The 13,459-nt window shown below is 45.2% G+C and overlaps 2 protein-coding genes across 2 annotated transcripts in view; one reads left to right on the plus strand and one right to left on the minus strand.

Annotated features, from left to right (window-relative positions):
- Positions 1-810: 810 nt before the first annotated feature.
- The window catches only part of LOC142557141 (uncharacterized), a 64,910-nt gene continuing 52,261 nt past the window's right edge, over positions 811-13,459 (minus strand). Inside the window, exons 4-6 of the mRNA XM_075668789.1 lie at positions 9,076-9,193; positions 7,449-7,574; positions 811-1,398 (exon numbers count right to left, since the gene is read on the minus strand). Of these exons, the coding sequence (XP_075524904.1) occupies positions 1,083-1,398; positions 7,449-7,574; positions 9,076-9,193 (560 nt within the window). The 3' untranslated portion in view covers positions 811-1,082. The remainder of the gene's footprint in view (positions 1,399-7,448; positions 7,575-9,075; positions 9,194-13,459) is intronic.
- LOC142557140 (prolyl 4-hydroxylase subunit alpha-2-like) overlaps positions 3,644-13,459 on the plus strand; it is a 124,923-nt gene continuing 115,107 nt past the window's right edge. The window contains exon 1 of the mRNA XM_075668788.1: positions 3,644-3,727. The gene's annotated coding sequence lies outside the window, so the exon portion shown is untranslated. The remainder of the gene's footprint in view (positions 3,728-13,459) is intronic.

Here is a 13,459-nt window from a genome sequence, read left to right on the forward strand (position 1 = left end):
CGATCCTTCCATTATCTTATAACCATCCAATTGTCCCAATTCCCTTCCTGTTATTTCAGTTTCCTTCCTTTTTTTCTTGTTGCGCCTATGGCAACACCCAATGTCAAAGGAGGCTTCCATATTTTTCTACCTTCTTTGCATTATAAACTTTGTCCTCATTTGGCGCGGTAAGTTAAGAAATAAAACTGACACATGAGTACCATACGACGCAAGCAAAGCAAGGGCGAAATCTAGACATCTACGCGTGATATCCATAATATTTATTTCGGTTACTCTCTAAGCCTGTCTCATAACAGAGCGCGGAAATTATTCTTTTGGATGAGTCTCATGAAGACCGAAAGCGTTGCGAAAACGCTATCTCCAGGTTATACTCCTCGCATTGCTTTGGATTACGCATATTTCACTATAACCTCCAATAACTTTTTACAGCTTCATCATGCCAGCAGCGCGTCACTTGCCAGCTATGCACTGCCAGGGCAAACGCACCGCGCAATGTCCTCAGTAGGCGCTACAGGCCATGCAACACGTAGCCCACAAACTGCACAGTAGAGGCGGTACGACAGCGAACGCTTTGCCTCGTCGTCATGTCATACAAGAGGCTGCAGTCACTGTGTAAGCGCCTGCAGAGAGATCACATTCGCGTTCCTGTTCTTCTTCCGTGCTTCTTTTTTTTTCAACGCCTTTCTTGGAATAGCTGCAGGAGACCAGTGGTTCACTCTTGGGAGTGGCCCGAGCCCTAGACTACGTGGTTTTATAGGAAAAATCTCTGGGGGCAAGATATGTGGGCAAACGGGTACACTGATAGTCGTGCGGGCGCTGCAGCCTTTTGCTGCGAAATCGGGCGTCCTCCGTATGTTGTAACCGCACGGAGGGAGGCAATTTTCCGTAGCTGGCCTCCGTCGACATCTATGATTTCCCGACCCTTTGACGCCTAGTAGACCAATGGGCAACCCCCGTTGTAATAGAGCCTTATCATAATCACTGGCAGCCCCGAAGCATTGTTTCTGCGTCAACAGGTCTCTCGCTGGCCGCTTTATCTCTCTTGCACCCGAGCAGCCGAGGACTTGGGCGGGTCCGCACTCTCATCTGGACCTGGCCAGTAAGGCTGGAATCAGCAGCGGTGCGCAGAGAAGCGTCGACGCCAGTGCCGCGCTTGGTGTCACGGAGGCGGCGGCACTGTAGCGGGACACCTGGCTGCTGGGCGTCGGCTTGAGCGTGTAGACAGCCGTGCGCGGGTACCAGGTGGTGATGGAGACCACGGATTTCTTGGGGCGCCGCGTGCTCGTGCCGGCGGGGCCCGAACCTGCCGTGGGCGCGGAGGAGGAGACGATGGGACTCGGTGAGCCCTCGTTGCTCGACAGCGGCAGGGCTCGAGCCCGGGGGCACTTGTACGATAACCTGCGCACGACGTGTAAAAGAACGAGTGCCCCTTTACGTCGCTACCACGATGACTTAGTTCAAAAAGGCTCACACACATAAATGCGCACTGAAATAGACAGATGTGCTAGATTAGATTACACAGACAGAGATTACGGCGTTTTACGTGCCAAAACGACTTTCTGATTATGAGGCACGCCGTAGTGGAGGACTCCGAAAATTTCGACCACCTGGGGTTCTTTAACGTGCACCTAAATCTAAGTACACGGGCGTTTTCGCATTTCGCCCCCATCGAAATGCGGCCGCCGAGGCCGGGATTCGATCCCGCGACCTCGTGCTCCGCAGCCCAACACCATAGCCACTGAGCAACCACGGCGGGTGACAGACAGACAGACAGACAGACAGACAGACAGACAGACAGACAGACAGACAGACAGACAGACAGACAGACAGACAGACAGACAGACAGACAGACAGACAGACGGACGGACAGACGGACGGACGGACAGACAGACAGACAGACAGACAGACAGACAGACAGACAGACAGACAGACAGACAGACAGACAGACAGACAGACAGACAGACAGACAGACGGACGGACGGACGGACGGACAGACAGACAGACAGACAGACAGACAGACAGACAGACAGACAGACAGACAGACAGACAGATAGATAGATAGATAGATAGATAGATAGATAAATAGATAAAAAGCAATACGTTGGCCAGGGGGATCCAGGCACATATTGTACTAATAACATGGCACACTGAATGCGGTTTTATCGATGCTGTTACTTTTTCCGGTGTGAAGGTAAGATTGATTGAATCATGATTTATCGGAATTACGTCTAAATTTATCCCGTAAGCTTTATTTCTGCCGACACTACATTCATAAGAAAAATAAATTGAAACATAAGACGTTGCTACGCTGTTGCGTGACTTGATATGTTAGCGCTTTCAATCTTAAAAGGGTTGCCGCGACAAGGACACAGGCGCGAGTCGTTGGCAAGCTGATTAGCGTCAGGCGCACGAACGTGTCAGTAAAAGAATGAGCTGTGAGAATTAAGCAGCCATGGCCGTGTCAGCAGGTGCGGATAGAAAGGAGTTTTATGCGTGAATAAAGATCACTCAATACGTTAGATAGGTAAATAAGCTCGAAGTACTGATGCCCTTTCATTTTATTTCCCGATGACTTCTCAGTTAATTTAGTGGGCCCTGAGAAGCACGCGTGAAAAAAATGTTTTTAGGCTAGCCGGCACAATTCGTACCTTATCAGACTACTTATTCACCGACAAAAAGATGCAGCCATATCCAGTCTATAACCGGCGCTGCAGACCATAACACTGTGAGAAACAGTGTAATTCTTCTGAAACATTTTAGGGTTATAAGTACGAACTGTAGTCATTGAGATTATACGTGCACATGTAATAAATTCTCAGGATGACGCTATTTTCTAGATATGCGCTCGCAAAGTGTCCGACAAAATGCGCTGGTGCTCCAGTAATTTCTGAACTTCAATGCATAAAAGGGCATTGTGTTCAAAAAGTAAGTGTAACAACAATGCATTTTCACCGCTTGTTTGGCTGCACTTCTCTCAAAACTGGTGCTATAGTTTCAAAATTCGTTTCAGTAAATCTGCCTTGCGAAATCGTTGGCAGTTCGTTCGTTTGACTTAATCACATTTTTTTGCCACTAATGATCTCCCACTAATACGGATGTCAGACCCCCTCGCGATACCAAAATTTTAATCTTCGCTTTACTTTTTCGTAATGTGTGCTCAAAATTAGTTAATTAGAAAGGTAATTAGTGAAAATGCTGTTAATGTTCGATTGTGTAGTTTCGTTTCTTGTTGCAGGTAATAGTCCACCTCTTCGAGCAGTTTACATCGATAAATAGATTTCTGCTATATGCCACAGACTACGTTTAAAATTTTCGTTAACGAAAAAAAAAAACTGCAAAAATGTGACTTCAGAACAAGCCTAGTGCAACTCGTGTGGCGAACATAGAGCAAAGGCCGAAGTCTATGAGTGCTGACTGCTAGGAGAACAATGGACAGCGCTCCTGCACATTCTCTCAAGCGGTGCGAAGACAGGTACGACACAGGGAGCACGGCACAGACAAAACCGCTATACCAACTGTAGATGGCGCTTGTGTGCGTCGTGTTCTCTGCGTGGCGCCTGCTTTTCGCGCCGTTAAAGCGAATGTGTACAGTAAACCGCGCCAAATTTGTGCAAAAACACGCGCTTTTGTTGGCGGTCATACCGCCATATCTACGGCGCCGTATCCGCGACGTACTATCTCGGACATATGCATCGGACTCATCTCGTTTGTGAGCTCAACAGCCACTGTGAGTGTCTGCAGACAAAGGCGCTTTTTGAGAGATACGGGGGGGGGGGGGGATTCCGGTTGTGTTCGACAGGTCGATTGGGAGAGCACAAGCTCTGCCCCACGTATAGTATAACTACCACATTTGACCTGAGCACGCTTTAAGCACCCGACTTTTTCTGTGCCCAATGGGGGAGTTTCTCTGCTTGGGGTGCCCTAACTGGCATAGTGCGTCTTCCTTCTAAAGCATTCGGTGTTTTCTTCTCATAGCCAGTGCGTGGTAAATCTAAGCCGTTTTATTTATCTGACTTGATTGCTCCGGCAAGTTCGACGGTGGCCGCACTTGCCCATTAACATAAGGCTGGACATCTCTGCTTTAATAACGCAAAGATCCGACTTCCACTGTCTACAGCTGTGGACGACAACACCCTCTGTACTGCGTCCCATTGCAGCTTTGTACTTTGGGACCGTCGTCTGTATATTTTACATGCAACAATGAACCTCCAATGTGTTAAAAAAATTGACAGATTGACTGATTAATTAATTAATTAATTAATTGTCTAGGTCAGAAAGTAGACGCCGTAGGCAATGGGTAAAGCCGACTGAGTAGAAAAGTCACGCTGATGTTCGTAGCCTGGTTTCATCTATCTAACTATATTTAAGCCGGCACTTCATTTGCATTGCAAAGCTTTACCCTTTTACCGCATATACCGGCGTTTTCAGGAATAACTAATATTGTCTTCAGAATATGTGCAGGTGCGAACTAAAATATCTGGGGCGCTTTGCAAGAAACTTCTGTTTGGTTCAAAGGCGTTTAAGCCAGTTGCACGCTGGAAAGAGCTAAGTATTTAGCTTCAAAACATACGACCTGAGGTTTTCATAACAGCTAAATACTCATTTTGTACTCTTTAGTACAAGGGCAAAAGCATTCACTGACAAGGTCTATACTCACTAAAGAACTCAACAGCTCAATGTTTGATATTCTCTCTACTTCTTACTTTCTGATGCGAAACCTGCAAATGACACGTCTAAATCTTTCATCTTGTCAAGTTTCCTTACGAGGGGATCACAACGGCTATCACATACGAGGCCCGTAACGCTGCGTTGCATGCTATACTATAGCCACTCTTTCAGAAAAAAAAAAAAAAAAAAAACGGAATGGGAAACTGCTTCATTCTAATGAAATGTCTCCATTGAAGGGAATTTGGAAATTCAGATTTGCACTTCCTTTCTCCCTACAAAAATATAAATGTGCTCTCTCAGAGTGCTCAATTATGCACTTTAAAGAAGTGACATCGTCTAATACCGCATTTTCGCTGATGCAATTCAAGTGCTTCCGTCATTTCTTACCCTCTCGCAGGCGCCTAAGTCGATCATGTGAAACTTTCTCTTCCATAATACGTGCAATAGAAGCAATTTTAACGAGCACGAATCGCAAGCTTTCTGCCGTAGCTGCGTAAGATGAAACCATTAAATTGTAGGGCTTGACGTTCCGAAACTGGAGAATGAGTTGTAAGAGGGACGCCGTGGTGGAGGTTTCCGCATTGAATTTCCACCACCGTAAGTACGCGAACGTGTTTTTGTATTTCACTCCATCGAAACGTGGCCGCATGAGGCTGGGAGTCGAACCTGCGACTTGGTGCTCAGAAGCATGAAGAACCATAGCCACAGAGCCGACGCGCCGGGTCGTCGCGCTAAATTAGAGCGACGCAGCTTCAAACGATCCCACCAGAGAGAGAGAGAGAGAGAGAGAGAGAGAGAGAGAGAGAGAGAAGACAGGAAAGGTAGGGAGGTTAACCAGACGCACGTCCGGTTTGCTACCCTGCACTGGGGGAAGGGGGTACGGGGATGAAGAGAGAGAAAGAGAGAGAGAGAAAGAAAGAGAGAGCACAGTTTCGCGCACAGCGCCTTACATAACCACTAAATCTGTACGGAGAGCTCGAGTTGTGACGGCACCAAATCGGAAAAATCCTGAACAGCCAGATTTTCTTCTCACATTGTCTCCTCTTGTTTATGCATTTGACTTTTTTGGTTGGATGGCGGAGAAGTCGGTCCCAGAATTGATTGTATGCCGTTTTCGTCGTATACTCATTTCGCCAGTGAGCTTATAACTTTGCTTTACCCCCGCATGTGCTTTTGATCTTACGATACTGCCTTTTTTGTTAGCAAGCATGCGATCCCTAGTTGTCATCTTTCATTACGAAAGTTTGATACGTGGCGTAGAAATAAGGTTCATTTGTGGAACAAATCTTTGTCGACTCAGTGGACGAACTACTTCATTTTCCAAGCACAAAGGAACTTGGATCAACTCCCACGTTCCAGGTCTGCCACCGAACTTATGCAAATTTTGTTTTCCTTACGCATTTATTGCGTACATGCAATAATGGCCGTGCACAATACAAAAGGTTCATTTGCAATGTTCCTTATTGCGTTAAGAATTGATGACCTAGTTACTTCAATTCTGAGTGTATAGGCGTTGGCATAGGACCAAGTAGGATTCAACTAGTGCATACATAGTTTATTACAAATCGAGGAGCTTTATTCTGATGTGCTCACACTTTTTTACACTCACATTTTCTATTAGTAGTCTGCGTTCTCGAGTCCTCGTCCCGAATATGTTATTCTGAAAATTCAAGAAATTTCAAGCATCATTTAAGCTTCCGTAATCGACTACGAAGCGCAATCAGGACGCGACCTTGATGCTGATGCGTTCGTAGATTAATTTTCAAGGCAAGCGTTGAAGAGAAAGAAAAAGGAAAGAAAAGAGAATAGCAGATACGTTGAACAAAACGAATAGGTTAGATTAAGGTAAGTTAGGTGTAAAATATGAACAAAAATATAAGGGATTCACCACCAGGCGTTACAACTACGCTCGATTAACACTGAATCGCCACACTAGTTAAAAAGCCACGGTAGCAGGATTTTTTATTAATTAAATTATGCGGTTTCACCTGCAAGAACCGCGATCTAATTATGAGGCTCGACATAGTGCATGGGGGGGACTGCGGATTAATTTCAGGCTCACTGGGGTTCTTTATCGTGCACCCAGCATATATATATATATATATATATATATATATATATATATATATATATATATATATATATATATATATATATATATATATAACTGGTGATTTTCGTGCTGCAACCACGCTGCTTGACAAGAGGCACGCCATGCAATGATTGACTGTAGATTAATGTCCAACACCTAGGCTTGGTACGCGAGTGTTCTTGCATTTTGCCCCCATCGAAATGCGGTCGGTGTCGAACCCGCGACCTCGTGCTAGGCAGCGTCACGCCATAGCCACAGTGCTCCCGAGGAGTGCGGCAGGATTTGTGTGTGGAAAAGGCGTTCGCGCTATTTTGTAGCCAAACAAGGTGGGTGTATCTGTGAGCCGGCGTTAATTCTTAAATATCTTTTTTTTTTTACTGGGAACAAAAATAATTATTTATGACGCTCGGTTGCATCTCAAATTGCCTAAATTTTATAATTTTCGGTGTTCAGTACCCGCGTCACATATGCGTTTTGAATTATTCATTGAGCCACTATGGTCCCTGAACTTGTCAAAAGCCATTCGCGTTCAACGACAGCCGCATCCAGGTGTGAACTTTCAGTGAAGTGCGGCCAGCAAAGGCAGCAGCTGTGATCTTACACCGTCAATAAATAGCATCGTGCGCGTCGTATCGAGCACACAAAGAAACGTTTTGCTGGCGGTATACAAAAACCAAATTTCGCTTACGAGTAGTAAGACTTCCCGCAGCGGTCGATGAGGAAAGCCATGGAGTGGTCCATGATGGTCCTCGCCCGGTTTCCGCACAACCTCAGCAGGGGCTCGCTGACGCAGCTCTTGAACTGGCTGTACGAGCTGCGTTCGAAGTGTACGGCAACGGGAGAGTGGGCAAATTGAGCGGTAATCTCCGGTGCACAATCAGGCGTTTCAAAAATGTCGCTCGTAGGTGTAGAGGTGTTCGAATCGCAACACTAAGAATCGAGTCGAATACGAATATTCGAGAGCCAAGACGTTCGCGTGTCGAATCTAATGTCGAATCTGTTCTTGTTCCCAGACAAAGTGAACTATAAAAGTTGAGTCCGTTTGGCCAAAGGGAGGCTTATTTACGTTATTTGCATTATCAGCTGTAGAGCTTCTGATAAGAAAAGAAAATGAAAGGGAATCCTATCTGGTTCACTATTACACTGACTGTAAAAAAACAAAGGAATACCACGTCACCAAATGCGGCACATAGAGCTTTGTGTTCACTGAAGACGCTAAATGATATAGCGCAACCCACACATCGTTTTCAAGGGATAGAAACATGAAGAAAAGGGTTAAATAATAAACTATTTTGCCTATGTAGAGAAAACAAACTTGTAATCTATCTAAAGGCAAGCAAGCCTTGTTAGACGACTGGAAAGTATTAAAATTAAGTTGACTGCTCTATGCGTTTGCTCAAGAACTGGTGCCTCTGCGCCCCAACCCTATAGCCTCTCAATTGGCAGAATAATTCGGAACAGTTGTTACAGCAACCTTTCTCGCTGTAGTCTCCAACAAGTATTGTTATCTCTAATATTTGAAACGGACCGAATAATACATTTCGAACCTTGACTTCTCGAATCGAATACGAATAGGACATCAAGAAATATTCCATTCAAATTCGAAATTTCAAATATACAAACATACAAGTCCGATTTAGCACGTCGACAATGTGCCTTCTTGCACCAGACACGTTCTAGTTAACGGAATTCTCTACAAATTTTCGTGGCTTTCCTTGGCACTTTAACGCAATGAAAGAAGAGTAATACGTAAACTGCCCTAACCTTCTTTCAGTACTCTGCTGGAACATGAATCGAGAAATAGAGATCTATCTAGCAGACAGCACAGAACTTACATATGCTACCTGAACTGTTAAATAAGTTGACAAAAAGCGTTGTTGTTAGGTTCTTTACCAAAGAAGGTTTTTTCGGGTACTTCTAATGTCAATGAAATTTCATGACGAAGAGAGCCGCCATCGATGGTCAATGTTCAATTAATGAATGGCCCTGTGGCTTCGGATTTAAATGATGTCATTCGCGTTTCCATCTGCTTAGACGCCCTGGTCAGCCTCAGTGGTTAGAAATAATACTCGGAAAGTCAGCAACGCCGCAATTAAACCATGGGCTAAAATAACATTTTTTTTTCAAGCGCGGGACTTTCAGTATAGAGAACGAGCATGGATTTCCCTCGAAAACCGTCGTGTTAGACTTACGTGAGCGTCACTTTCCCATTTCACGATTATTTTAGCCGAGGCGTCAATAAATCGAACCTCGCACTGCGGCAATCTCAAAGTAAGGCGATTAAACTAATGCACCATGCAGGTTATCTTACGCACCAACAAATGTGGTCGTGCCTGGATGCCGGGTTGGTGACCTGGTCCACCATGGCTGTGTAGAAGACGCCGCAGTTGTCAACGGAGACCTTGCGAAAGCAGGACGCGTTCTGAAGATACTCTGCGATGGAGCAATTGTCAAAGATCATTCGTTGTTGTGTCTTAAATTTTTTTTTTGAACTTAGTCAGCGACTATAACATATTTTGTGATCACAAATAAGCGTTCGGCAGAGATCTGCCTGGTTCGGAACAAATGAATTAAATAATAATGAAACTGAATTCCGGGGCTAAACACGTTCCGCGCACTCCTCCCTTAAAATAAAGATACCTATACCTGTGGTGTTTCATTTGTTAGCTTGTTAATTTATACTTCCTTGTAGCCCTAGTGGCCGTTTAAAGACGATGCAATGAACGATGATGCCAATGACATAGCTATAGCCGCGCAAACTAAGGAAAGAGAAAATGTGATGTACCGCCAGTTGTGATGCAGTTCTCGGTGATAATGTTATGACCAGCTACTTCACACAAGTCAAGAGAACTCTAGTTTAATGCAGCAGCCGTTGCTATCTCCCGGCACCTAGTCTTTATTCTTCTTCATTCACCACAGGTCACGGAGCAAGTACAAGTCAAGTGGGTGGATAGAGCAGGTGAAAGACGAGATGCCGGGAGAAGCAATGTCTGTTGCAATAAAGTATAGTACTCTTGCGCTATGTCAAAATGTGTTGAAAAGTACGCATTACTCTGCAAAATAATGATCACGTCCCATCATTTTTTTCTTTCCACTCCTTTCTCGGCCTGTTTAGTATAGGGAAAATGAATGAATGAATGAATGAATGAATGAATGAATGAATGAATGAATGAATGAATGAATGAATGAATTACAATAACAAAGAACTGTAGGAACACCTGGACGAGAAACTGTCGCAGCAGCTTGACAAAGACCCGGGGTCCCTTACATGGACCCTGGACCTTCAGCTGCTGGTGTGTTGTGACATTGTGATCTTGATTTATGCTTAGATGTGCATATCTCCATTAGTATGCTATTTAGCCCGTCAGTGGCTACGGATGTGTGCACTGAAAGATTTGACAATCTTTCTCACTAATGCGGCGAGCAATTAGATGTAATTACCTGCTAGAAATGCCTGTTTTCAGTCACACCTACTTTTATTACGGGACCTAAACGTGTCGTTCAAATGCATCACACACTTTACACAGCGGGCTACGTCATTTGCCACAGCACGAAGTGCACTGTCGCGCGAACGTTGAGTGGTACGATGGCTACGAAAACGACACGAACCACGAAATAAAAAAAAAGGAATTAAAATTGCAGCGAGAGTGCCGCATGACAATGCCAGACTGTTGCAAATTTCTCAAAAGCACAAAGCCTAGTGGGAAAATACACCGTGACAATGTCTACCAGTGAACAATAACATGTTAAGGCTTTCAAAGAATGAATTCACCAGTCATTGAAGGCAGTATATGCCGTACATCATAAAAAGAAACGAAATCAGATCGCCTGCGTACAACCTGCACAAAACCAACAGCCCGTTCCACAGCGTATCTAGGCGCCGATCGCTAGAGTCGGCTCCAAACCAACAACAGGCAACACAGAAGCCTCCGCCATTGTTCGAGGTCACATTCCATAGAGCGCCACGCAAGAATGCGTTTCCGACTTCCACCACGCTGCATGGGCCCCCCGTCGTCGAACACGTCTATTATAAAACACTCATTGTCGATTTTGGCGTCCCGTAAATAACTGCGACGAGAATAACAAACCTATCGAAAACGGAAGCCCGATCCGGCCGGGAATACCGCCGGCCGAAGCATTGAATGCGGAAGCTTACATGGGCCACGGACAAAGTTTCTTTTCTTTCTGTTTTTATCCGATCCGCGTAACGCGACAATGCAACGCGTCGGCAGAGACAGGTGCGCTGATCGCATCAGCGAGTCTGCATATGTGGCGGCACGAACCGTTATGCTGCATCGCGTTGAATGAGACTTTGAGGAAACGACGGTACCGCCTCTTACACATAGACACGCACACACACACACACACACACACACACACACACACACACACACACACACACACACACACACACACACACACACACACACACACACACACACACACACACACACACACACACACACACACACACACACACACACGCACACACATCTTCGCTTCCATAAACTTACCATCCTGTACTTCCTCTGCTGTACTAATTTCCTCCGCCGTATTATTGGCCGCAAAGCTATAGTCCTTTCCTCTTTCCTTGGCCCAGTGCAATCCGCATACACAGTGTGGCAGTATCGTCAGCAGGTTTGGTTTCTTTCTTTCTTTCTTTCTTTCTTTCTTTCTTTCTTTTATCACCCACACAAGCGAACTGATCGTCACATGTTAGCTCCGCGTGGGGCTGGCGGTGTTTCTATATAGGTACGTGGCGTAAGTTAACGGTAGATGGCCTCTTTACCTTCCCGCCTTCACTCTCTCTTTGTGTGTGAGCGTGAGTGCACATGCCTGCATTTGTGTGAGCAGTAAAGTGGAACTGCAATTTTAACAAATTAAAGAAAAGCGACTAGTAGCGCTTAAGTAAGCTTTACTATTGCAGCCGGGTTTCAGTGACTGGCAAACAAGACTTGCGAAACAATGGAGGGAGTGGACAACCGGAACACAGTGAGCGGCAACAAACGGACACAGTTTGTTCCTTTTATTTCTTTTTGTCCCGTCCTTCGCGCTTACGGTACCAATGAGCTGCGAAACAAATCGCGACCTTAACGCTAAATCGAGTGACGCCTAAAGGAATCGACAACACAAACACTGGATAAATGATTTACTTTTCTTCTCTTGGCCTTGCATCGTTTTGTTTAGCATTCGGTTTATTATTGAGTGTCAGTTTATTATACAGCGACAGTTCTGCGGGAACTCCTCAGTGGCATCGTTTTTCTTCTTTTTTTTTTTTAACACTGGAATCTTACGCGCCAAAATCACGATCTGATTATGAGGCAAGCCATAGTGGCAGCCTCTGGATTACTTTTGATTACCTGGGGTTCTTTAGCGTGCCCCTAATGCACGGGACAAGTGCGTTTCCGCATTTCACCCCCATAGAAATGCGGCTGCCGTAGCCGGGATTTGATCCCGTGACCTCGAGCTTAGCAGCGCAACACCATAGTCGCTATGCCACCGCGGCGGGCCAGTGGCAATGGTTCATGTTCTGGAGCGTCATATGGGGAATACTTAAGGTGTTTCTATGTACCTGTGGTGTTGAACGACTTGCCTGGTTACGTGCTTGTTGAAACACTTAAGAAAGTAGGTCAGCTATTTTAGATAAATACGTCTGACGAGTTATCATTTACAGTAGATTTTTCAGTTTGTGTTAATTTAGTCGTAAATTATCGTTTTCAGTTATTAGAATTATAATTATGTGCAAATTACATGTCATTGCGTGCTTTGGACTGCCTCCACTGAGGGACACGACCTCTCAAGGCAAACCAATGGTTTTGATAAGCCCAGCGAAGCTGTTAAGGGCTACTTTCCCCACTGTCATGTCCGTGTGTAGGAAAAATGTATCATCATCAGCAATGGCTCGAGCGTCATCGTCTTCTTCCACAGCTGGCTTCGATGCCACTCGTCATTCCAGCGTAGAATTTCACTTCTCTTCTGTCGTCGTAATGTGGAGGCCGTGTTGACGGGGGTATGAGCCATTGCTTAAGGGGGCATGAGCCATTCATTGTCTTACGTGACGGACATATGTAATTTTGAAGCAATTTAATTTTGAAAAGACGCAAGCGGCAATGCCGGTCGTATGTTGTTAAAACCACGCCACCGAGCAAACTCGAGACATCGAACGCGAGTGACAACGGCGGACTGCGGGGATACCGTCACTGGCGTCCTTCTCTCCGTTGCAGCCGAACATGTGTGTAACCTCATTAAGGAACCCAAAGACGTAACCAATAATTGAAAAATATACTTTAATGAACCGTCGGGTTTTACCCAGTGATAAACACCGGTTTCAGCTTCGCTGGTTAACCATCTGTACGGAGTGCTTTGTCTGATAGTTCTTTATTATTATTATTCGTGTTGTCACCGCAGACCGCTTTAGACCAACAGTAAAATAATGAATGCAGGAATAGAACAAAAATCAAGCGTCACCAAACCTAGAATTAACCTTCGATTCTAAACATAACATCATCACCACCAACAACATCATCAATAACGATAACAGACCATTTGACGTGTACTGCACTACGAAGGCCTCAGCGGTCTCCAGTTACCAAGCCTGTCTTTTGCCAGCGGACCAGTATCATATTCCGGCAAATTCCCTAATTTCATCACACCGTCTCCTGCTTTCTGGCGTACTGCGCTTCCCTTCCCTTGACACCC

Source organism: Dermacentor variabilis, chromosome 9 (genome assembly GCF_050947875.1).
Source record: "Dermacentor variabilis isolate Ectoservices chromosome 9, ASM5094787v1, whole genome shotgun sequence".
Taxonomy (NCBI): Eukaryota; Metazoa; Arthropoda; class Arachnida; order Ixodida; family Ixodidae; genus Dermacentor; species Dermacentor variabilis.